The sequence below is a fragment of the Peromyscus californicus genome, unplaced genomic scaffold (genome assembly GCF_007827085.1).
Source record: "Peromyscus californicus insignis strain IS unplaced genomic scaffold, ASM782708v3 Scaffold_10__1_contigs__length_136768540, whole genome shotgun sequence".
NCBI classification, from domain to species: domain Eukaryota; kingdom Metazoa; phylum Chordata; class Mammalia; order Rodentia; family Cricetidae; genus Peromyscus; species Peromyscus californicus.
In genome coordinates this window covers 128,032,644-128,060,038 of record NW_026294391.1, presented here as the reverse complement: position 1 = coordinate 128,060,038, position 27,395 = coordinate 128,032,644, and the positions used below count along the sequence as shown (strand labels likewise).

Here is a 27,395-nt window from a genome sequence, read left to right as displayed (position 1 = left end):
TGGCAATGGTTGAGAGACAGCATGAACTGACCTACTCTGGTGATAGGATGGCCAAACACCATAATTGTCATGCTAGAAACCTCATCCAGTGACTGAGGGAACCGGATGCAGAGATCCATGGCCAGGCCCCAGGTGGAACTCCAGGAGTCCAATTGGTGAGAAAGAGGAGGGTTTGTATGAGCGAGAATTGTTGAGACCAAGTTTGGAAAAAGCACAGGGACAAATAGCCAAATGAATGGAAACACATGAACTATGAACCAATAGCTGAGGAGCCCCCAACTGGATCAGACCCTCTGGATAAGTGAGACAGTTGATTAGCTTGATCTGTTTGGGAGGCATCCAGGCCATGGGACCGGGACCTGTCCTCAGTGCATGTGCTGGCTGTTTGGAACCTGGGGCTTATACAAGGACACTTGGCTCAGCCTGGGAGGAGGGGACTGGACCTGCCTGGACAGAATCTACCAAGTTGAACTCCATCCTCAGGGGAGTCTATGCTATAGAGGAGATGGGAATTTGGTGTGGGCTGGGGGGAAGCTGGGGGGGGGGGTGGGAGTGGGGAGAACAAGGGAATCCGTGGCTGATATGTCAAATTAAATTAAATTATAAAAAAAGACTTAAAGCATCATATGAAAAGACAAAGGTAGAAGGGCTTTCTTGAGACTCATTAAGGGAAAGCCATGTCTACTTTTGACCTTGGGTGGAGACATGACATTCTAAATTGCCTAAAACATTGCACAGTACTGCACTCTCCCTTAAGAGGTAGTACAACTATGTCTGTTGAACACCTGATCAGGAAAACACCTCTTAGGAAAGCTGAAATACTTGAATACATGTCAAGGTCATGTGAGCAATAATTTTCCCTTTAATGGGATAATATACTTACACATTTGTGCTAGTTATTTGTCTATTTTTTTTATTTTGTTTTGTCAGCATAACACAGCTAGGATCATCTGAATTATCTTTAATTAAGAAAATGCCTCCATCAGATTGCCTATAGACAAATTATGGGAAATTTTCTTGATTAATGATTGATGTGGGATGACCTAGTCCACTGTGGGTAGTACTACCCCTTGGCAGGTGGTCCTGGGTGGTATAAAAAAGCAAGCTGAGTGTGCCACAAGGAATAAGCCAGTATACTGTGGGATGTCTTTCTGTATACTTTGAATATGTGTTGCTCTGATTGGTTGATAATAAAGCTGCATTGGCCTATGACAAGGCAGCTGAGAGGCAGGTGGGAAATCCAAGCAGATATACAGAGAGAAGGAAGGAGAGGAAGAGAAAGATGCCCACCATCGCCAAAAGAGCAGCAAGATGCCAGGAGACTGGTAATGACATGACCATGTGGCAACTTATAGATTAATAGAAAGGGGTTAAGTTATAAGAGCTAGGTACCAAGAAGCCTGCCATAGGCCACACAATTGGTAATTAACATTAAGCCTCTGAATGATTATTTTATAAGCCTTGGGACTGGGCATGACTGGAGAAACTTGAGGCTATGGTGAGACCCAAGAAACTTCTGGCTACATTTGGCACTCAACATGGTAGCAAGAATTTCCACCCAAAACCTGAGAAAGCTTTAAAAAAAGATTCTAAAACAGAGCTAAAAACAGCTTCCTAGCTGTGAGCTACAGTATGGCAGGTTCAAGGTATATGGGCTTAACCTACAGCATGTAGGATTCCTGCTGGGTACACAGAGGTGTCTCCAAGCTGTGCAGCACACTTGCATGGTGGATTTAGCTTTTGCTAGTACAGACAAAAAAAATGTTTCTGGGCTACATGCTGCTGGATGAAGGCATAGACCCACTGCTTCCCAGACTCAGTGATGAGCATGGATCCCAGAGCTGGCAGTAAAGGCACCTCCACCATTGTGGAAAGCTGAGATGGGTAGAGTCAGCAGCCAAGGCTGCTGCTTCTGTCCTAGCCACACTGCAGTTTAAAGCGACAGATTCACAATAAGACAGATTCAGATTGAATAAACCTCTAAACAGTTTACAATGTATGTAAAAATGTACATAGGCTTGGAAGAAAGAGGAAAATAAATACAGACAGTTATATAAAGAAATAGATAGTTTTCAAAAATAAAATCTTTAAAGAGACAGTAAAAATAATATAAAAATTAAGCCACGTAAAGATGAAAATCACACAGAGAGTCTGGATTATACTGTCTTTGGGATTTTTAACTGGAGAGAGACATTTGATTATAAAGGCTGCTGAGTTAAACCAATATATATATTTTAAGGGTATCTTGACTTCAAAATTTGGATCTAAGGATATGTTCCTTTGGAAAGGAGGCTCTGCTTTTGTTTCCACAGGAAGCAAGAGGCAATGGAATTGTTCCAGGTTAAGATGGATCAGATTTGATCAAGTGAGGCCTCCTGAGCCTTACCAGATGGTACCTATCTTCCCAGGACTTGACCATAACTCTTAATTTTCTCAGGATCTCCATAAGATTGCCAGCACGACCAACCAGCAGGAAGTAGTATAAAAAGCTACTCCCAAATTCCCAAAATATTTTTATAAATGTTTATTTTTATTTAAAGAGGGCTGATTATAAATACAATCTCTTTCTAAAAAAGAAAAGGGGATATTATAGATATGATAGAATAAAAGGGTAATTATTGAATCTACTTTTAAAAAGCAACAATTTGCTTAAAATTTTTTACATTGCTATGAATTTTAGTTTATTGATAGAAATTTAAAGTTAATTTTGTTATACTGTATGTATATTGTTACTCTTGTTTAAGGTATTATGTTTGCACAGCTCATTTGAAATTGTAATGTATAATTAAGAAACACAGATTAATAATTAGTCATCCATTATAATCAAACTTATAGTCATGTTAGTTAAGTTTTCTAGGTATATATATTTCAATTGGGTAGGTAATCTTCAAACACTACAAAGACCTACCAAATATGGCATTTAAAATGTTTTAAAAACTTAAACTTTCTGGACAATGAGACACGTGCTCCTGGCAGCACCGATTTACTTCAAAGATGATGATGGACACTGAAGAAACTCCATATGGAGTTTGCTTTCCTTATGGCTAAAGTTAGCCATTTGGGCAAGAAACTGTTCTTGCCTGGACTGCTTGACAAAAAAATGTTATATCAACTGGACGTGCAGGACGCATGTAAAAAGGACCACTGAATTTTGCTAAAACAAGGTGAGATGGCCCTTCAGGTTCCTGCTTTGCAGAGAAGACTGCCAGATATTCTATAGGACACAGGGAGAAATGACTAAAAAACTCTAGGCCTATAGGCTAAAGATGGATGCCCAAACATTGCAGAGGAACTTTGGGTGACTCTCCAGGCAGCTAGATGTCTCTATGATTTCTAGAACTTTGGAAGATGCTTACAATGCACTTCCTATTTACTTAGGTAATATTATATCCTTCTGGGGTCTTTGACATAGTTGAAGACTAGATAATTATAATTTTCCTTGGTTATGATAAAAGATAAATTGGATATGAAACTTTAGACTCATAAATATAGGACAGATAGAATATTTTCCTTAATTTTGTCAAATACAAATAGACTAGATATTATAACTGTAATTCTTGCTTGATAACTGTTCTATTATATGTAATTTAACTATGCTAAAGTTAAATCCTTCCTTTTCGATTAGACAGAAAAGGGAAAGTGCTATGGGATGGTCTTTCTGTATGCTGTGATATGTGTTGCTATGACTGGTTAATAAAGAAGTTGCTCTGGCTTCTGGTGAATCAGGTTATAGCCAGGAGGGAAATCCAAGAGAGAGACAGGAAGAAGAAAAGCAGAGGGAGAGAGATACCAGCCACCACCTAAGGGACAGCAAGATGCCAGCAGTCTGGTAATGCCACAGTCACGTGGCAACATACAGATTAATAGAAATGGGTTGATTTAAGATGAAAGAGCTAGCTGGCAAGTGGCTGAAGTCATAGGCCATACAGTTTGTAAATAATACAAGCCCAAGCCTCTGTTGTTTACTTGGGTCCGAGCGGCTGCGGGACCATGGATGGAGCTGAGCAGGACCCAAGAAACTTTTGGGGTTTACCCCAGCAAGCACATTCCTCCATGGCCTCTGCTTCAGTTCTTGACTCCATGTTTCTTCCTAAGTTGCTTCCCTGACTTCCATCAGTGATGAACTGTGACCTGGACATGTAAGTCAAATAAACTCTTTTCCCCCAAGCTGCTTTTGGTCATGGTATTTTATTACAGCTAATAGAAAGCTAATGAAAACAACATACTGAGACACAAAAAAGTCTCAACAGAGAGAAGAAATCTAAAATACTACCCAACATTCAGTCTGACCACCATGGATTAAAGTTGGATATCAACATTAGAAACAGAAAGTATACAAACTCATGAAAACTACTGAATGAAAACTGGGTCAAGACAAATTGAGAAGGAAATTAGAAACATTTAGAATTGAATGATTATAAAAACACAACATAACCAAACCTATGGGACACAATGAAGGCAATTTCATAGCACTGAGTGTCTATATAAAAAATCTTTGGATAGACCTTATATTAACAAATTAATGGCACACCTGAAAATTCTAGAATAAAAAGAACAAATTGCATCCAAAAAGAGTACATGGCAAGAAATAATCAAACTTGGGCTGAAATTAATAAAATAGAAACAAACAACAATAACAACAAAAATGAAACAAAGAATTGGTTATTTGTGAAAATCAATGAGCTTTATAAACTTAATCAATGAGCTTGATAAACTTAATCTAATGATAGTGATTCAAATATTCCTCTCCCTACCCCATCCCTGCTCTTAGAGCTCTCCTCCTCTGCTTCTTACTGTCTCCATCCACCTGCTCTTTTCCTTCTTCTTCATATAAGTTAGTCTTAAGTCTATTGGTGGCACTTAAACCTAATGAAGCTACTGATCCCAATTAATGAGGCTAAAAATAGATGTTACACAACCTTGAGGGTGCAGTGAATTTCAAAATACATCTTACATGCAAGTTTAATTAAGATACTTAGTAGCAAATTCTTGGAAAGCTTTTCACTTATGTTATCTCCTCCCTTTTGCATTTATGCAACTAATTCAAACAGGCTCAAGTTTCTGTGTATTTGGATTATATCAAATCTCACCTCAAGTCTAGCAGAAGCAAACTGGAAACTGAGTACTAATTATTCCAAAGACAAAGTTCAGTCTCCTCTGCTTAGAAACAAAAAGCTGTTAAAGGGCATACACTAAGGAGATCTCCTTCCCGATATAAGGAATTCTGTGGAAAGGTCCCTCCCCATCTAATTCATATCTTGCCTTCCCTTCAAAACCCAATTCAAATGGCACCCCTCCACAGAGACTGTCCTGCTATCTCTACTTACCTTAATTCCACTTGTGTTTTGTCTGAAACACTGAATGTGATGATAATTGTGTTCCCCAAATTATTGTGCACCCTAATAAACCTATCTGGGGTCAGAGAACAGAACAGCCACTAGATATAGAGGCCAGAAAATGGTGGCACACACGCCTTTAATCCTATCACTTGGGAGGCAGAGTTTAAAGCCACACTGGAAACATCTAGGCATGGTGACTCACACCTTTAATTCCAAGAGTTGAGCCTTTAATCCCAGGAAGTGAGCCTTTAATCCCAGGAAGTGATGGCAGAAAGCAGAAAGATATATAAGGCGTGAGGACCAGGAAGGAGCCTGGTTAAGCTTTCAGGCTTTTGAGAAGCAGTTCAGCTGAAAGCCATTTGGATATGAGAACACAGAGGCTTCCAGTCTAAGGAAACAAGATCAGCTGAGAAGTTGGCCAGGTGAGGTTTGCTGTGGCTTGTTCTGCTTCTCTGATCTTCCAGCATTCACCCCAATAACTGGCCTCAGGTTTGATTTTATTAATGAGACCTTTTAAGATTCGTGCTACAACTGAGGACTGGAGTTCCTATCTCCACACCCACATAACAAGCCATGTATCCTCTGAAACACCCCTAACACCAGCTTTGAGGTGGGCAGAGACAGGAAGATTTGTGGGGCTTGTTGGCTTCCAGGCTAGCCAAGAAAACAAGGCCACAGCTCTCCCTGAGGAACTAAAGACAGTTAATGGTTGCCCATCCATGCTCAAGAAAGCAAAACTAGTTCAATGCTGTGGGCCACAAAGAACAGCGCGCGCGCGCACACACGCGCGCACGCGCACACACACACACACACACACACACACACACACACATACATACGTATACACTCACATAGACACATACTCACAAATATAAATAAATATGTAATTTTTATTTCAAAAAATAGGGTCTATGTCTTCAACATCTCTGCACACTCCACATTACACAGTGAAGCTAGTACTGAATAAATATGTTCTGCTGCAGAAATCATGAAGCATCAAAAGAATGAAGTACATCTATTTGGTTCTGGGGAATGATGATAATCTCCACCAACACTGTTTTCACTTCCCCCACCTGTTCTCATTTTTCATTGCTCCAATTATTGCCAGTTGCTATCTCTTTAGGTGACATATAAATAAAAGATAGTGTCCAAATTAAACAGGCAAGAGAATATCAAAATCTTGTTTGTTTTGGTTTGCAACTGAAGACCAAGAGAGTCATTATAAAAGTTTTCCCCCCATAAGGAACACTCTAATGGCTCATGTATAAGACAGAATGCCATAAGAAGAGCACAAGGCTGCCTCCCAATGCTGAAATGGCAAAGGATTCTTTCAAGAGGCACAGATCATGTTAATGCAGATCTGTACTTTGTTTTTAGTTCCTGTGATTTACACAAACAATTGTGTCTGGCTTCTTTTCCTTTTCAAAGATGTAACTTTAAAACTTAACTGTGTATGGATATGTGTGTGAGAGAGGTGAGTATAGCCAGAGTTGTCAGACACCTCCAGAGCTAGAATTGCAGGTGGTTGGAAGCATGCCTTTGAAAGAAGAGCACCACACATTTTTAACTGCTGAGTCCTCTCTCCACTCCCTATTTTCCTTTTTAAATAGCTATATATGGATTTTACTACTACTACATCTATTTTCATTTTATGGAGTCATTTATTTTGACTAATTTAGTATCTTAAGTCCTTTATTCTTTGAAATGGAGATGGGAAGTGAGGTAAGAGGATTATTCTTATGAGGTATCTTGCCCCTCAAAGGAAGAGTTTTGCGACCTTTGGCTTCCATTTATCTCCTTATCTGCTCTTTGATTCTAAAATCAGCCTTCCAGGAGAAATTGACAGTGTCCCATCTACTCTCAACCACTGGTCTTGAAGAAACAGAGGTAAACACCTAGGTTAAAGTGCCATTTGTTCTGGGGTGTAGATGCAACCAACCTTCTTATTAAATAAGAAACACAGAACCAATGCAAAGAAGAAAGCCAAGAGGTCAGAGCTAAGAGCTAAAACCTTACCCTTCCTCCTGCAGTGGTCCTACCTCTCCGAAACCAGAGCTACCCCTGTGTTAAAGTCTTTATATAGAGTTCCTGTTCTGCCTTCTCATTGGTTGTAAACCCAACCACATGACCACCTCCTCACGGCCTGTCTGTATAGGCCTCCAGGTTTTCCATGATTGGCATGTGTATCCAATAATGGCTGTATCCCTGAACACACAGAGACTTACCCAGCTCTGCCTACCAAGTGCTGGGATTACAAACGTATGCCACCACTGCCCTGCTTCCCTATGGCTTGCTAAATAGCTCTGACCCCCAGGAAACTTTATTTATTAACATACAAATAACATTTTAATACAAATAAAATATCACCATACTGGGGCCATGGTAGGCAGCTTAGAATGACAAAAGGAGCATACCCCTCATACAAAATAGTAGCACAATAGCATGGGAAACCAGAACATCTGTATTTCAAGTTCTTATTCATAGTGGCTGAGTCTCTAAAACAGTTTATATTACATAAAATATAAAATATGTTCTCATCAGGGGATAATGTTTGGATTTCATTTTAAAGAAAAGAATCCAATGGATGTAAATATCCTCATAAAATTAGTTGGTAAATGTGTAATAGAAGATCCAAGTGAAATTATACAAATCTTATTATCCAGACACTTTCTACATTATAAGGTCTAATTCTAGCCATCAAATTCTAACAAAGCTTTCACATTTATTCATAAGGTTTTTTTTATGTGAAAGCAAGCTTTAAAGGGATGAATGGAGGAAAACAAAACAAAACAAAACAAAAAACAAACCTCCATTCCTACTCCCAATCACCTAAAGAAAAGAAAACCATGAGAAAGGCTAATGAGGAACTAGAAAGACTGCCCAGTGGTTAAGAGCACTGGCTGCTCTTCCAGAGGACATGAGTTTAATTCCAAGCAACACACAAGGTGGCTTACAACCATCTATATAGCTCCAGTCCTAGGAGATTTGATGCTCTCCTCTGGCCTCCTTGGGCACCAAGCATGTACGTGGAACAGACATGCATGCAGACAAAATACCCACACAAATAAATAAATAATTTTTTTGAAAAAGATGAAACGACTATACTTAAAGAAAGAGAGTGGGAAGTAGAAACCATACACTCAAGTAAGAGTTCTTGTATACAAGCACAGGATCTGGGTTTGGTTATTAACAGTAACATTTAAAAAAAGGCAGACTGACCTTGTACACCTGTAACCTCAGTCTGTCTCAAATGAATAAGGCAGAAAGTGATAGACCATAACATCTAAAATCCTCTGGCCTCCTCACAAGCACAGGCACATGCACCCTCATACACATGAGAATATACTATACACACAGAAAATTATCCACTCAAAATTTGAAGCTAAATGAAATCTGAGAAAAAGAATTGGCTTGGATGCAAGTGAGAATAGTAAAAATGTTGTGACTTAACAGAAGAATTCGAAATGATCTATTAAAGTTACACCTTGTCATACAAGCTTATTATCACAGATATGCAGAGGCTGAGGAAGGAAAATCAAAAGTACAAGGCCAACCTGAACTACATAGTAAGTTCAAAGTCAGAGTGGACAACTCAATGAGACTCTGACTGGAAATTAAGAGTGGAGACATAGCTTTATGGTACAGCACTTCCCTTAGCAATGAAGCACTTTCTTATCACACAGTCTTACATTCAATCCTCAGTACTACAAACACACATACACACACACACACACACACACACACACACACACACACACACACACACGTCTGCTAAAGTGATAACTGAAACCTTGATGATCCCTATGGAAAAAAAAAATAAAGTGTAAAAACATCACAAATGCTTAATATGCAACCAAAACTTTTCCCAGAAAACTGAAGGAAGCACTTGTTCTCAGTCATGCCTGTGCTGATCCATACTTGAATCTGAATGTGGGATTTCTCTAAATGCTATGTTCCCAACTCTCTAACATTTTTTTCCAATTCTGGGAACTGAACCCTTGGGCCTCATGCAAAAGAAGTACTATGCCATTAAGTTATACCCCCCACCTCACTTTTTATGCTCATTCTGGTTGCTGTGTACCGTCACACCCATTCTGCTTCAGTGGGTGGGGATCTACAAAAAATGAACAAATTTGGAAACATCAAGTGCTAGTTTTCCATTGGTATTTTGTATAAGTCTCTAAGAAAAAATCTGACATAACTTATGTTAAAGACAGACCAATGTTTTAAGACCAAGGATAGAAGACCCCTGGCAGCCTACAACTTCCAGAAATCCCTCTCATTTGTATTTAATAGCTACCCCAACTCCACATATCTCCAGCTTGCAGACTTCTTTTTCCTTCCAGTTGGGATTTTGTTTGATGATAAAATAAACAAAGCCTATTAAACAGGACATTTTATATTTGTGAAAAAATATCATGTCTTTAAAAGAAAAATTTCTAATTTTATTTTTAGTTTTTTTTCCCAAAAAATGAATCCAAACATTATCCCTTCATATTTAAAGCAATGGAAGAAATGTGTCAACACACAAATATCCACATATAGTCAGCAATCAGCAAGTAAAGGTTTATGTTTGCCTACCTCCTCTGGCAAAGAGAGCAGCAATACATAGGAAGAAATCCCAGGATTATCATGCTGGTCACAGCGAATCCAAACACCCGGAGCATCTGTGTGGGCTCTGTTGGTTTAATTATATCTTGTTACTTTTATGCCTCGGCAAAAGAAGCAAATCTGAACTATTTTATAAAGTATTTATAAAAAACTATCAGTTTTATTAATAAAGTAAAGTGAACGGTGAACCTCCTTGTTATGCTTCAGGTAGGAGTTCTTGAAATGCAACTAAAAGCTACTTTCAAAATGTGCCCACCAACAATACCTTAACAAAATAATGAGGCTGTTTTCGTTGGCAGATTATGTTTCATAATATTGGATTCTTTGTATGGCCCTAAATGTACTTGTTCTATGGCCATAAGTTCTACATCCTAAGAGTATCTGAAGAACAAATCAATCTATGAACAGTTAACTTGGTAAAGAAATGGCTTCTTCAGTGTTTACTTCCAAAATATAAAGCACTCAAACACAGTCTGCAGGTGAATAAGCATACTTTAGCCTCATATGCATTGGGAAATGCCTTCTAATATGACTGGGGAATTTTAAGTTACGGATCAATTTTTTTTCATTAAAAGAACCAAATGTTTCTTCACACATAATAGAAACAGTAAACTGATTAATGAATTATAAATACAACATGACAACATTAAAACTTCAATACTATATTCATGATCAGGCTTTAGTTTTCATCATTAATACTAGATGTACAACAGAGAGCTCTAAGTTGAAGAGGAGCCATATATAAACCTAAGCTATTGTCTTTCATGGATCCTGTTATTTCTTAGTGCTCTATCACATCCCATACATTCATCATGGAACCAACAAATAATTTGTCCCCACTAGCAAGTGAAAGTAGGAGAAAAAAAAAGATGGTGTTATTTCTTTAACTTCAGAAAGAAAGAAAAATCTTAAGAGGATAATTTTGCTTTGGATTATTCTAAAAGAAACAGAACAAAGAAAAGCTACTAAAGACAGCTAACAGGAAACATTACATCTATTGCTACATGGCAAGCTGATGAACACAAGGTAAATGGGAATAACTTGACACAGGAAGAGAAACTAATATCAAAAAATTAAGCTAAGGCAAGCCTAACTGGTGTTATTATGACTAAGCAGATATGATAACCCAGGAGAAAGGCCTCAGATGCAGCCTTAGAAGCCCAGGAGTTGGTAGAGTGCTTGTTTAGTATGCATGAAGCCCTAGGTTTGACCTTTAGCACCACATAAATTAGGTGTGGTAGTGCATGTCTATAATATCACTGAAAACTCGAGGTCATCACCTGCTATATAGAAAGTTCACAGCCAGACTAGAATGCAGGAGACTCCTGTCTCAGAAAAAAAGAAAAGAAAAAGTCAAATTTCTTTCTGATTTTCACCTGGCTTCCTATCTCCTACTCTTCTCTCCCCCAGAGGAAAAGCCAGAGAAATTCGAATTTATTCACAACAAGACAGGTCATAGAAAGCAGTTCTTTTTCCCAAAGCCAGCCACAAGCTCAAAACTATTACTCTGATCTTCCCCTGCCTTTCAATCCTGAAGATAAAGAAATTCTATTACCAGATGGGGACTGTGGCACATGACTATAATTTGAACATTTGAGGTTCTGAGATAGGAAAATGAGAAGTTCAAGGTCATCCTCAACTACATAGCAAATTTGAGGCAAGTATGAGCTTCATGAGACCACATTTCAAAACACAAAAACAAGCAAACAAACAAAAGTGGTAGAAGAGAAGAGGGAGAGAACAAAAAGAAAGAAATCCCTGACTTACTAGGTCACAGGATCTCTATTTCAAAAGGGCCCAGAGGTGAATACCTGGGAGGAAGGAATGCTATACAGAGAGGACATTAAAAATCTGGACAGACCTTCTCAGATGTCCTCATTTAAATCACACTCTCTTTGTCCAATCATTTCTACATGTGTCTGTGCTTCAGGGAATCTAAGTATATTAAATGTTACCTTGTATCACCGGCTCTTATTTCAAAAGCCTCAGTGTCACATAAAACTGGTTAAATAAATTTGTGATGTTCTTCTCCTGTTAATCTTGCTTTTGGTATAGGAATACCATCTAAGACTCTTCACCATGAGTGAGAAGGGATAACTCCCTGTGATAGTAAATGTTAACTGGCAATTGACTTTGGATTCAGAAAAGCCTAAAAGATTTAGTGAAGCACACCTCTCAATGTATCTGTATTACAGATTAATGTAAGACAGATTAGCAAAGGCTCTCCTGTAATTAATGAATGCTTTAATCACTTTTGAGACTTACAGTTTACTAATGGCACTGGAAGGCAGTGAAAAGCAGGGGTAAGGCCCAAGTAGAACAACTACATCATGTCACAGCCTCTTGTATTCTCCACCTCTGATTCCTAGTTGGTCATGAAATGGCTCACTCTCCTTCCTCCATGATGTGTTCTAACTACCATGATGTTCTGCTGAAATACACAGAGCCAAGCAGCTATAGACTGAACCCTCTGAAACAGTGAGTAAAATGAACCCTTCTTCAAGTTTCTGTCAGGCGTCTGTGTCATAGCAGCAAGAAAGGAACATACTATACTCTTTTTTACACCTTTCTAGTACCTTCTCTCAGGCAGAGAGTCAGACCTCATACAGCAGCTTAGATGCATTGAAAGAAAAGGGAGAGTGACTGAACTTACTGAACAGGTTAGACTAATTCTGAATAGTTATCATCTAAGGACTAAACAGAAACTGCTAGGGAACTATCACAGAATTTCTACTGATACCATTGGTCTTGGTTTGGGAATTCCTGGGAAATGTTAAGCTGGAAAATCTAAAGATGTACTTAAAACTTTGCAATCTATTTATTTCAGTGTTTTTCTATTTTTTTCCAGTATTTAAAGCAAATAAATGAATGAGACATGATCTACTTACTATCTCTTAGTGGGGCGTAGCACCTCATTTTGGTCCCAGATGATGAAAAGCAGCACTTGAATCTTAAACATTCAGTCTTGCTAAGATACGGCTGCTTATTACAAGCCACTACCTCCTGATTCTCCCTTATGATGCATGCTTTCAAAGATAGGAATCCAAGAAAGAATAGTTAGCATGATTAATAAACACTTTTCATAATCAAATAAATACAAAGCAAAAGAAAAAGAAAAACATTCAACACAGTACATTAAAAAATATAAATAATGATGAATTCTAACGTTAAAATGAGAAAATACAAGTTTAAATTATCAGTTATTTAATAGTACACTTAGTTAATTCTAATAGTTAAATACTAATAGTTAAAACTGTAGAAATACATAAATTGCTAATAAGGTATCTTTTTGAGACCAGGTCTCCAGTACCCAAGGTGACCTATATATCAAATTCTCTATCCCGCCACAGATGGCTTTGAACTCCAGATCCTCCTGCCTCAATCTCCTGACTGCTAGGATTATAGATGTACACCACCATACCCAGTCTCCATGCAGTGCTAGAGCTCAAACTCACGGCTTTGTGCATGCTAGGCAGACATTTTATGAATAGAACTAAATCCCTACTGTGGTAAGATAGTTTTAAAAGTTGCCTGAGATACTTTAAGTAATATATTCCACTGTCTAAAATTCATCATTTTCATATCTAAAATTGTATTTATGAGAATAAAAATGAATTTTATGTGTTAGATAACTTTAAGAAAAGAACTATAAGCTATGAGGGGAATGGTAGTGACACAAATATAATACAGAAGGAACTAAATAGCGGTTAAGAATACTTTTTGTAATTCTGAAATCACGACATTTACAGAAAAATAGAGGGAACTAGAAATTATTCGATTAAGTAACCCAAATTCAGAAAAACAAATGCTACATGTTCTTTCTCATACACACATCTTATCTTTTTTAAAATTTTTGTATCTGTGTGAATATGTGATGGGTATGAAACTAGAAAGGAGATTTATGACAGGGGGTAAAACGAGGTCTTAACGAGTGGGCAAAAGAAGGAAAACAAGTAAATAGAATATATGTGGGAGCTTGAGATAGCTTAGAGGTTAAAAGCATGCATGTACTATTACAGCTGCTTATATCTCTAGCTCCCGGGGAGTCCACTTCCTTTTCTTTCATTGGGCATTTGCACACATGTATATATAAACATACACCAACACATAGACACATGATCAAAAATAATAAAAATAAATGGATACAAACAAGAATATTTATGACGAGGCAAAAGGTTGTTACTGAAGTGAGCCGAGGAATAAGACTGGAAAAGAAGATCAAAAAATAAACAAACTAAGAATGAGAATGCCATACTAGAACCTATTCCTTTATATGCTACTTTTAAAAAGCTAATTAAAAAAACCATATATATATATATATAAAGGAACATTTCAGAATCACAAAAACTATCCTTAACTGACACATAATAATTGTATACATTTATGGGGCACAGTGACCTTGCAATAAATATATAAATATATATGTACATATGTACATAGTATGTGTGTGATGGTTATTCTGAAGTAACTGGTATATGTATCACCTTAAACATGTATCATTTGTTTGTGTTGGAAATACTCAAAATCCTTTCCATTAGGTATTCCATAATTAGTTTTCAAAAAAGACAACATGTACAATTGATAAATATTAATCCTCTGTTTTCAAGTATGTAGATCATTCTACATCTAATGTTTCTTAGAGAGAGAGAGAGAGAGAGAGAGAGAGAGAGAGAGAGAGAGAGAGAAGGAGGGAGGGAGGGAGGGAGGCCTGCCTGCCAGCCTAGAAATGTGGCTAGTTGATAAAATGCTTGCCTAATGTACGTATTGCCTCGGTTGGATCCCTAGCACCACATAAAACCAGACTTGGTGGCATGTGACTATAATTCTAGCATTTGGGAGATGAAGGCAGAAGGAACAGAAGTTTAATATCATTCTTGGCTACATAAAGAATTTGAGGGTTATCCTTGGCTATGTCAGTTCCTGTCAAAAACAATAAAAGGAAGGATTGGAGAGAATGACTCAGTGGTTAAGAGCACTGGCTGTTGTTCTAGAGGTCCTGAGTTCAATTCCCAGCAACCAAATGGTGGTTCACAACCATCTGTAATGAGGTCTGGCGCCCTCTTCTGGCATACAGGCATATATGCAGACAGAACACTGTGTACATAATAAATAAATAAATCTTTAAAAAAGATTGTATACATTGTAAATAAATAAAATCTTTAAAAAAATCAAAAGGAAGTAATGGAGGGAAGGAGGAGAGAATGAAGGGAGGAAGAAGAAACAATTCGATTTGAGGAAAAAGTTTTTAAACAATTGATTTTGATTTCTTGTGTTAGGTTAGGAAAATTAAAATTAAAATAAATAAACAAATCTCATTTGGACCATTGTAAAGGCCACTTCACTTTTTGTATTACTGTAAACAACCTAGATAAGTGGACAAGTGTTTGACCATTTATTTCTGTTGTCAAAGCTCTAAAGCTTAAACTGTCACTTACTGTTGTACTCAGTAAGCCCTTCTTTTAGCCTATTCAACATAACACCTTCCCAGGTTTATTTTCTTGTTCATTCAACTTGCCTATGGCAGTAGCTTTAATTTATTTTGCTATTCTCATAGGTAGCAGGTGTTACAATAGCTATTTTATATTTGATGAAATCACTAGAGAAGCATACAGAGATTTTTCCACCGAAGAGTTGAATGGTGCGATCTGGAATTAAACAATGGATTCAATTTTGTGTTTAGATAAGTATAACAGATTTTCTTAAAATAAATTCTACATAGGTTTTAGTAAAATATTTATCATGCCAATTTATGAGAAACTTCACTTTCAAAGGTGATCACATGCTGTACAAAATAAAACGTTTATTTGTGGTTAATAATTCTCAAGGGTTATCATGTGCTTGATAAAAAAAAAAACACCATTACAGATCACAATATGATGTGACTTGAAACCTGGACTTTTTATTATTAACACTGATGGGAAAACATCTGGTTTACTCCATAACAACAGTGCCACTGCTTAATGCCACAGAAGACATCAATTTTACAGTAAATTATAAAAGCTTTAAGGAAAACTATTTTATGAAAAATTACAAACTTAAGCCTTAATCTGTCACATTCACCTTGCAATTATTGTCCCAGGTCATCCTCACAATTCCTGGGGTATTTTTCCTGATATCCCGAGAGATTGTCTTGCCTAAGGCCAAGGGCAGAGCCAGAGCTCAATTCAGGTCTGTTCCACTCCAATGTTGAGAAAAGTCTGCTTCCTGATTACTTAACTACTCTTTTTAAAACAAGGACATTAAGTTAATACATACATACATACATACACACACACACACACACACACACACACACACACACACACACACACATACATACATAAATCAACAACTTACTTGTTGGAAAGAAAAAGTTCAACAGAAATTCCCAGTTGGATCCACGTTCTGGAGCTTTACTGTGCCTTTGCAATTTCTCTTTTGGAGACACAGAATCTGAGAAGTGTAAATAAGTGAAATTATTAATCCCAGTATATAGAAGCATTTATCATTTTCAATGAAGCTTTAATAGTAACTAACCTTTGCTTAAACTAATTATGGAAATATAACAGATGTTGCATTTTAATCTTGTAACAGTGTAAATAGCACTGATAATCAGATTGTGATTCTGCTACAAAACAGAAAAAGTATTCAAATGAACAAATATTTAACATATAGGCTCACACATTCCATTGGCCTACTGGACAATGACTTAAATAACAAATTTGCCTAACAAAGAGCTTAGTGTTTAAAGGTTTATCAGTGGAAAAATTAGGAACAAAAAAAAGAAAAATCAGAAACATTATGCATCCCAACTAAATCAGAACCTACATAATGAAGTCTTGACAAGTATGCTGATATCCTCACACACAAAGATACAGAAAGCATTTCTTATCCCTCTTTCATTCTATTACAGAGAATCCAATTTTAGATTCATTTGCATAATTCTATTCCATATAAGAAAAAATATTTCTCAATAGTCTCTTTATGCCTCAGAATTCCTTTATATAGCTGAATTACTATCTAGGAAAACATTTATGTTGTTCTTAATTCATTTTTATTTTAAAGAACATTACAATGATTATCATCTGCTTGTACTATTATTATTAGAGCTATATATTTGCTAATATTTAAAAAGAATTTTTGATAAATTCTTATTTTGTTGTTTGTTTTGTTTGGTGATTTATTTTTGGTGCTCCTAATTAATCCCAGGGCCTCACACATTGTACCACTGGGCTATTACTTTCCAGTAGAACCCTGAAGCATACTACTACTAATAGTACAGCTAAATGCCACTTTTCTTGTACTCTCATACCCTTTGTTATCATTAGCCAATTGGGTAGCCAAAATAAAACAATCTGATCTGGTGCTAGCAAGATGGGGCATTGGTAAAAGCACTTGCAAAACAAGCCTGACAACCTGAGTTTGATCCTTGGAAGGTAAGGTATAAAGGCAGGAAGAAAAGAACTGACTTGACTCTCTGAAGTTGTCCTCTGAACCTCCATATGCAGACTATGGTATGCACAAACATCCATTCACTCACATACACTCCCAATAGCAACAACAGGGGCTAGTGAGGTGCTCAGTAATATGAGCACTTTTTACTATTTCAGAGGACCAGAGTTCAGATTCCTGTACCCATGTTGGGATGCTCACACCTGTCTGTTAACTCTAGCTCCAGGGTATCTGATATTCTCTTCTGGATTCTAAGACACCCCGATACAAACATGCACATACACACACACACAAAAAAAAAAAAATTAAATAACTTTTTAAAAACTTTTTGAGATATTGGAACAATTGATTAGTTGCATGCAAAAGGTAAAATAAGTTAGCTTAATCTTTACACATACCATATATAAAAATTAATACAAATGGGCCAACAATCCAAACTTGAGAACTAAAACTTTAAAATTCTTAGAAGAAAACAGAAATAATATTCATGACCTTGGTTTTGGCAATGGCTACTTAGATATGACACTGAAGGACCAAACAACCAAAGAAAAAACATAAATTGGAATTCACAGAAATTTAAATTTTTATACATCTAAGAACATTATGTTGGACATGGTATCCCATGCCTGTAATTCCAGCCTGTGAGGGACAGAAGCAGAAGGATCTTGACAAGTTTCAGCATAACCTAGGCTAAGTAGCAAGGCCATTTCAAATAAAACAAAGACATTATGGATATTATGAAGAAAGTGAAAAGACAATCTACAGAATTGGAGGAAATACTTGCAAATCATATTCTTGGACAATCATCCAATATATAGAACACAAAAAAATCTTAAAATGTATTAAAATTTAAAAAATACATTTAAAATGGGCATCTTTTTAAAAGAAACTTTTTCCAAGGTTAAACAAACGTCACCAAACACATGAAAAGATGTTCAGCATCATTAGTCATTGGAGAAATGCAAGTCAAAATCGAAGCAAGATACCCACTTTATGGCTATCAGGATGCTATCATCACAAAGGGAGAGGAACAACAAATGTTCAACACTGCTGACAGAGACATAAATGATTCAGTCATGATAAATCTATCTATGGCTTCCTCAGAAAATTCAATATGTAGTTCCATTCTAAGTTATTAATATAGCCACACAATAATTTATACATAAAGGCTCATAGAAGCATTATTTGTAACAGAAAGGTAAGAAACAACACAAATTTGTTATACTTGATAAATATATATATACACACACACAAATGTAAAATGTGTGTATACACATATGTATAAATCCATACAATGAAATACTATTTAGCCCTAAAAAAGGACAGGCATTTTATAAAAGGTAGTGTGTGAGGTCAAGGGTTTTTTAAATTTATTTTACATACCAACCACAATTTCCCCTCCCTCCTCTCCTCCTGTCCCCACCCCCTACTCCTGTCCACTTCTCAGAAAGGCCTCCCATGGGAGTCAACAACACATGACATATCAAGTCGAGGCAGGACTAAGTAAGCTCTTCCCCCCTGTATCAAGGCTGAGCAAGGTATCCCACCTCACATCCTCAATCCTACTTCAACCTCAATATGGGTCTCTCCCTCAATCCTCCTTACCCTCTCAAAAATTCCCTCACACATTTCAACACTGGACTCAAACCCTCAATCACCTCACACATTTTAATCACCTCCATCCCTGCCTCACCCCTGAATCCCTACCCCAGCAACCCAGCCCAACCTTACATGCCCCTGCAATCACTGTCCCCACCTCAGCCCTATTCCTGCCTCATCCCCTCTATCCCTGTCTCACTAACCCCCTTAGTCTCTATCAATTCCCCTGGCCCTCTGTCTCACTCTGACACCTTTGGTCCCATTACTCCTACCGACTAGTACCTCAATCACCCCCTTTTTTCCCTAATTCCTTCCCAGGCACAACCCATCACTCTGCCCCACACTTGTTCTCACCTCCCTCAAAATTCCCAAGCTCCTGTCACACCTTATCTAGCCTAGAATCAACACTTACCAGTGCTCACAAGATAGAACAGGATCACCAGAGTCCAGAGCAAAAGCAAAAACAGGCCCAAGTGCCTGTGGGCCCACATATTTTGCAAACACTGACGTACTGCAGAACAGAAGCCAAACTGAGGGCCAGCCGCCATGTTGACCCTCTGGCCAGAACCCGGAGCTCCTGGATACACCCTGAGGGCAGGATTCTTTCTTCTGTACCGGCTATCAGCAACTGCTATCTTCCAACGTGCTCCATGGAGGAAAGTCCGGTTCTTGGATCTATTTCTCCCCTGCTTTGGCCTGAGATTCGAAGGCATTGTTTGGAATTGACCTGCCAGAAGTAACACCGCACTCCTTATGGGCTACCCAGAACCTCAACAATCAACTTCTCGTGGGATTTGAAATTCTCATGGAACTTGGAGCTCTCGTGACAGTCACTACAGTAGCAGGTCTCGCGATATCTGAGGCTCATTCCTTCCGCGTGACGTTTTCTGTAGTCTTCCATAGACCTAGTCATTTTAACCCTGTGAGTGGATGGTGTTTTAAGCACTTCCACTCCACTTATGCACATTATACATGTGTATAACTGCTTGCTGAATAAGTGAAGGAGTTTTATAGCATGTATACCAGTAGTATTGCTGCTGATTGTATATCAAAAATAAATAACTGAAATTCAGGTTTCCAGTCAAGCTTCTAATTCCTCTTAACATTCCTAATTGTACTGCAGTTGTTACAGTCACTATAATTAGTCACTTGTAGTGGCCATTACCGAAAAGTTGATCTTTAAACAAAATTGTTATTATATAAAATTCAGTGAACCTCAATCAGTTGCCACACCTTGGTATCTAGACTCAGTATGGCAGATAGTCAACAGACAATCATATAGTAGGACCTTAAAAGTGGGATAAAGGGATATTTTCCTTCCAGTGACCCTAAAATTGAGTTACAAATAAGCAAAAGTACATAAACAAAAATAATGAGAAATATTACACAATGCTTAAGAACACTTGTATTTTATTACCATCGTTGTGATCTATGAACTTGACACCCTTCTCTTACTAGATCTGAATGTGTCATATGCAAAATGGGGTGTTTCACATGGTCTATACCACTTTTTCTAGCTCTAGTATCTGGCCCATGGGCAAATCCCATTAACTCTTTTGCTTTAAGTCAAAGGTTCTTTTAGGTGATACTTCCATTACTATTACCTTAATTCATTTGGGTTTAGAAGAGATGTGAAAAATACTCCCCTCAATTACATTTCCATCTTTATCCTTATGGTATATACTCACTTTCTAGTAATTTTTTTCTATCATTCTCTGCAAAATTAGTAGATGTTGCATTAAAGGAGAAATGGGAAAATTTTCCTATTCAAACAGTCATTTAAATTTATCACACATTCCTACCCAACCATAATGCCTGGGAATATTTTACAATGACCTTTACTTTAATTACAGGTTCTGACAAGGTTATAATCTGCTTGCCATTTCTTTTATTTTTGTTTTGCTGTTTTCTTTTGCCTCAACATCTCTAAAAATAATTTAAACAGAACACAACTATCCCAAAATACTTCCTAACAACTTCTGAAAGAACTGCTTGCAACTGGGAGGAGCCATGAAGTATCTGAGATTTTGCTCCCTACTTTCAAGTAGCAGTGTAGTGGAAGTTTCACAGATGCCAGCATAAGATGCAAGACTATGCAGAAACTCAAAAGACCCATGAAAAACTGCCTCCCAACAACAACTTTATTCATGTTCTAGCACATATGAAAAATAAAATTGAATATATGAGCAGGTACCACCAAACTACTCTGAGGGCTCAGAAGACCAAGCTAGAGGATGGGAACTCAACTCTGACTACCTCACAAGTTAAGCAGTCTTAGACTTGTTTTCCCCCTGTACCAATTATGAGCTATCGACAGCCTGACTGTGAAGATATCTTCCACTTCTGGCATCCTATGACTTACTAGCATTTGGGAGTTTTTTTTTTAAACAATTAAGGCCTAACGGTTCTTATACAATGCAATATTCCCAAGCAGTCTACACCATAATGCAAGAAACCCAGATGTGAGCATTTCCAAGTATGCACAACACTAATGCAAGATTAATACCACAAAAAAAATCAGTGCACTATCCGTCTTGTCCATTTTCAAGTTCTATAACAAAATATTTTTACTGTAAAATTATAAAGAAAAGATACTTGCTTGTTTTATTCACATTAAAGAGCATGGCAGCAGCATCTGTGCAGTATCTAGTAATTATGCTTATCCTGCATCATAACACTATGGGCAACATTACAGCTTGAAGGAAAGCAGGATGATAGATCTCTTATAAAGTTGTGAATGCAGCCATAATCCAAATTATTCCAAAGGTTCCATGCCCAAATTCCATTAGTATATAACTTCTGGGATTATGACTTTAACACATGAAATATGGGGAGCATGTTTGTACTGTTTTAGTCAGTGTCATATTGCTGTGAAGAGACACGATGACCATGACCACTCTTATAAAGGAAAACATTTAATTGGGGTGGCTCAGAGGTTTAGTCCATTATCATCATTGTGGGACATGGCATGCAGGTAGATATAGTACTAAAGAAGGAGCTGAGAATTCTTACATCCAGATTGGCAGGCAGCAGGATGAGATAGTAACACTGGGCCAGGCTTGAGCATCTGAAAACTCAAAGTCCATTCCCAGGGACACATGTCCTTCAATACGACTATACCTACTCCAACAAAGCCATACTTCCTAATAATGACACTCCCTTGTGACCAAACATTCAAATACATAAGCCTATGGAGGCCATTCTTATTCAAACCACTAAAGTCAACTATCTCTGAAATCATGAATGAAAATAAATTTTTCCTTCTTTAAATTGATTTTCTCCAGTATATTGTCACAGTGATGGGAAGCTGACTAACACAATGGTATAAGGTAGAAGAGGAAAGCCAGTGAATATTTTTAAATTTATACTTGATAATTTATAAAATACTGCTATGATTTGTGTGGTGGTTGGAATAAGAACAGCCCCTATAGGCTCATATATTTGAATGTTTGGTCACAAGGGAGTGTCACTATTAGGAAATGTGACTTTGTGGGAGGAGATGTGGCCATATTGGAGGAAATATGTCACTGGAGGTGGGCTTTGAAGTTTCAGATGCTCAAGCCTAGCCCAGTATCACTTTTCTTCCTGATGCCTGCAGATCCTGATGTAGAACTCTCAATTACCTCTCTAGCACCATGTCTGCCTGCATGCTGCTATGCTTCCCACCATGCTGATAATGGACTAAACCTCTGAACTATAAGCAACTCTCCAATTGAATGCTTTCTTATAAGAGATGCTTTGGTCATGGGGTCTCTTCACAGCAATAGAACAGTAACTATGACAATGGTTAATTGTGTTGATGAATCTGGTAAGACATTTACAATGACAGAGAGCATGTGGTTCAGCAAAACTGCTTACCTTATAGCAACCAGGAAACAGAGAAAGTGAAAAGAAGGGTCCAAGGACATATTTCACCCTTCCAGACAACATACCCAATGGCCTACTTCTTTAACTAGGCCCCACCCCCTAAAGTTTGTACCAGCTTCCAGTAATGTCATCTTATTATGAGTCCATCAATGGATTAATCAATTCATGGCATCAGTTCCTTCATGATTCAACCAGTTCACAAAAGTCTCATATCAGAACACTGAGAGATTGGGGACTGAGCCTTCAACAGATGAGGTTTTAAAGGACATTCAAAACCTAAACCATAACAACATAGTATAAAATTAAATATGCACATATTCTGTGACTCAGAAATCCCATTTTTCAGATATCTACCACTTCTCCCATGTATGCAAGGAACTATGTACAAATATGTTTTGTTATAATGAAAAATGCCTCAGTTGGTAAATGTAAATAAGCCATGGTTAATTATTAATGCATAATAGTAAACAGCAATCAAGATTAATCACTTTGACTTTTCATTGGTTTCATATTTGTTTGCTGACAGATAAAAAGTAACAATCTCAATTTCTAATTCTATTGAAACAATTCTTGTTTTCCTACGTTAAATATCTCCTACCCTTGAATAATGCTACACTTTAGAAATTGTTCTGAAGATCTACAAGTCAAAGGTTTAGTGTTAGCCTTTGGCACTATTAGAAAGCAATGAAATTCTTAGGAGGTGGGGAAGGAATTGAAGTCACTAGGGACATGTCCTTGAAGAAAGTGCTGGGACCATGGCCTCTTTCTTCCTTCTTCTTCTTCCTCTTCCTCCTCCTCCTTCTCTTCCTCCTCCTCCTCTTCTTCTTCCTCTCTCTCTCTCTCTCTCTCTCTCTCTCTCTCTCTCTCTCTCTCTTTCTTGGTTGGACTTGCCTTGGCTCTCATATGGTAAGCAGAACTTAACTGCCATGGACTCACACCATGATGATGTAGCCACAGAGTTTAAAGCATCAGGACCAAGAGACTAAAGACTAAAACTTCTGAAATTATGACCCAGAATAAACCTTCTTGTTTCTCCAGTGATGGTAATATATTACAAATAAAAGGTTTATAAAATAGTAGAAGCCAGTATTGTGGAAAAAAGCAAAATGAAAACATTTTTGCAAGTAGATCATTAGCTGACATTCTTTCCAGAACTCTGTTCTTTGGCCCATGTATTATGTTTATGGGAGAAATAGCATCATCTGTTTGTGTCTTGCCCTTGTTCACACTGTACATTACATCCTGTAAAATAGCATCTCCAACTCTCAAATCCAGAGTGCTTTCTTGTAGGTGGTGTTATACTAGGTCTTCAAGAGTGATTGCATTGTTCTCTTAGGCCAACATCTCCTAGTTGAGATAGTAACAGAAGCTCAGAGGGACAAATAGGACTCTGTGTTACTGCAATTCTATCAGGGAATGTGAATTTCTTTGATAGAGACAATTTTGTGTAAGATATATTAGCAGTGTTTAAGTTATTAAATAAGTATATAAATGGTAGAGCTAGGAGAGTTGTAGAAAGTAGGAAGATAAATCCAAACTACGGTAAGAATATATTCAGGAACGTTGGACTCAAGGATCAATTAACAGGAGAGAAATCATGTTTGGTACTGTAAAACTAGCCATCTACACATGGATAGTGAGGCCATGGATCTTGGAGGATAATGTACTACTGTCACATTAGTAAACCAGTATAATTCCTAATTGTGTTCTAAATACGTATTCTTACACCCAGAGATAACTGCAGCTCTCACCCGGCATCATTGAAGCTTCTTTTTACAGCAGTAGCAGACCATTACAGAAAGCCACACCTAGTCAAAATACAGAGAATTGACCATGGAATTCCCAGCCCAGATTAATAGATCAATAATGTAGCCCCTAAACTAAGGCAACATCATAGAATTGAAAAGAATACAAACAAAAAAAACAAGAAAAAAGGTTTTAGAAACTCTTAAAGATATACTGAAGGTATTCCACATTATAAGACAGACATGAGACTTTGAGGGCATCACTTCTGAAATTGGGTAGTTTGGGATTTGTTTGAGCATCTAGTTGAAAAGAGACTTGTTTATAATGGTTTATCTCAATTGCCACTGTGATTAACTTGAGAAGTACCTAAGAGATTAGTAAAGTATGTCAAAGGATGCACCTATGAGGACATCCCTAGAAAAAAATTATCTAAGAGGGAAAGACTCATCCTGAAAGAGGACAGCTTCTGTGATGTGAGCTGCTAAACCCCTCATTACATGATGAACCAAATACTCTGAAATTAGAGCCAAAATAAGTCATTCCTCTTTCAAATTGTTTCTCTAAGATGATTTTCACAGGAACCAAAATTCTTCATTGTTATAGGGCATCAAGAAGCTGGAGATCAGAAGTCAACTCTGTACTCTTTCTAGGTATTAGGTAACTACTCCAAAAATTTCTGGCTCAAGACTCACCATCAACACGGTTACATTATATCCATTTTGTTGTTTCCCTTTCCATGTGGAATCACATCTCCCTTTAAGTATAATGTAATTATATTTTACTGGCTGTACTTAAACACCACCTAAACCTGGTATGCAAGAGAATCTGAAAAATTCAGTTTTTAGTTTTTAGTTTTCTAGATTCTATAATATATGAACACATGTGTCAAGAGGTTGGTCAGAGGCTGTGAAAGACAGTGTCACCTTCAATGTGCATACACCCACCCAACTCAGTTTAGCTTCATACTGATTAAGCCAACAGCAAGGCTCTTCCCAAGATGGATATTTCCTTTCTACTTCCAGAGGAAGAGTAATGATCATTAAGCTTTTTAGACTCTTTGATACCCCAGACCAGAGTTCTAGTATTGTCACTCTCCATTCTACTGGAGCTTATATTATCTGATTGCACTTTAGGGGCCTACTAAATACCCAAGATTCCCAATTTATGCACCGTAGCACCAGAATATGAATTCCTTTTTTGTTTTGATCACAATTCTTGGCCTTTGTCATTTTGTTTGTTTTGTTTGTTTTTAAGACATAGTCTCACCAAGTAGCCCAATCTGGAACTTACTAGGTGAGCCAGCCTGGCCTTGAATTTGTGATCCTTTCCTTTGCCTCCTAAATGCTGGGATTACAGATATGAGCTACCATATCTGCCTCTTGGCCTTTATCCTTAAGTTTGGAATCCAACTGGCCTTATCCTTTCCAGTTGTTTTTCCATTCCTTTCTTTCTTCCTTCCTTCCTTTCTTTCTTCCTTCCTTCCTTCCTTTCTGTCTGTCTTCATGTATGGGTGTGGATTCCATGGCACAAGTGGAAGTCAGAGGACAACTTTCAGGGTTAGCTCTGTCTTTCTACCATATAGAGCCCACGAAATCCCATTCACATCATCTGTCATGGCATCAAGAGCCTTTACCTGCAGAACCTTCCAATGTTCAGGTCTGAAAGCCAATAAATTATTTATTTTTCTCAGACTCTTCAGCATTTGAAATTTTTATCTTCTCCCTTTAACAAAGGAAAGCTAGCCTGCAAGTTCTATAAGAAAAGATGCCCGTTCATTTATTGCTTTATTTTTCAGTGCCTAAGTATTGAGTGGCACATATTAATTGCACAATAACTATGTTTTTTACTGGAAAATTGCCAGAAAAAGCTCAACTATTTTGTCTTTCTAATAATCTTCACTCCATTTTCTAAATGTAGACATTCCCTAAGATGGCTGCTACCATGCCCATTCTTTGTGCTCTATGTTCTCCTAATACCAGATGTCATATTTATATATTTACTTTTTTTTTCTTCAGAGATCACCTTTGTTTCAATGAAAATTTAATCCTTACCATCTAATTTCCCCCTTTTTCCTGAGCTCCAAGTTGGATATCAGCTAAGCAAGTTCAACTTTACTGTTTCTAAAAGAATTGGATGTACCAGGTGATGGTGGCACATGCCTATAATCTCAGCACTTGGGAAGCAGAGGCAAGTGGATCTCTATGAGTCTGAAGCCAGCCTAGTCTACAGAGTGAGTTTCAGAACAGCCAATTCTACACAGAGAAACCCTGTCTTGAAAAGCCCCCCCACACAAAAAAAAGAATCAGATGCTATTATGTTTAAGTTTGAGGCCCTTGGCTCTGAGATGTCCAACATAGTCTAGGAAGCAAACATATAAAACGTATAAAATAAAGTCAGAATTCCATGAATACCTTGTAATTAACCCTCTTAAAAACAAATGTTTGACCCTGGAAGAGAGACACAAGAACACAGATAGGAAACATTTAACCTGAAGTTGTTAGTGAAAGATAATAAGAGGTGAAATTTCATTTGGTCATTGACCATTGAGTAGAAATGTCTAGGCAAAAGACTAGCATGTGAGTCAGTGAGATGGCTCAGTGTGTATAGGTGTCTGCTGTGAGTCTGACAACCTGAGTTTGATCTGTGAGATCCACATGGTGGAAGGAGAGAACTGACTCCTGAAAGTTGTCTTCTGACTGCTACACACATGTTGTTGTATGTGTACATACTCACAAAAAACTAAATTTAATAAAAAAATATATATATTTTTTAAAAAAATCCCAATACAGGGAAGGGGTTACT

At 37.5% G+C, this 27,395-nt stretch overlaps 1 protein-coding gene across 1 annotated transcript; it reads right to left on the bottom strand.

Annotated features, from left to right (window-relative positions):
- Positions 1 to 9,422: 9,422 nt before the first annotated feature.
- Fmr1nb (FMR1 neighbor) lies at positions 9,423 to 19,693 on the bottom strand. Its single transcript, XM_052750169.1, has 6 exons — positions 19,393 to 19,693; positions 16,287 to 16,382; positions 14,858 to 14,870; positions 12,839 to 12,981; positions 9,921 to 10,017; positions 9,423 to 9,453 (listed from the first exon to the last, which is right to left on the bottom strand). Exons 1-6 carry the CDS (start codon positions 19,691 to 19,693, stop codon positions 9,423 to 9,425), a joined length of 681 nt encoding a protein of 226 aa, XP_052606129.1.
- Between the last annotated feature and the right edge of the window lie 7,702 nt (positions 19,694 to 27,395).

Bases quoted from the DNA above. Each gene is read 5' to 3' on its own strand.
- Fmr1nb (XM_052750169.1), bottom strand. From the start codon at position 19,693: ATGCCTTCGAATCTCAGGCCAAAGCAGGGGAGAAATAGATCCAAGAAC. The intron at 16,383-19,392 runs GTAAGTGTTGAT...TACACTTCTCAG, and splicing joins GTTCTATCTTGTGAGCACTG to ATTCTGTGTCTCCAAAAGAG. The intron at 9,454-9,920 runs GTAGGCAAACAT...CATTTTTTGTAG, and splicing joins TGCTCTCTTTGCCAGAGGAG to ATCCCCACCCACTGAAGCAG.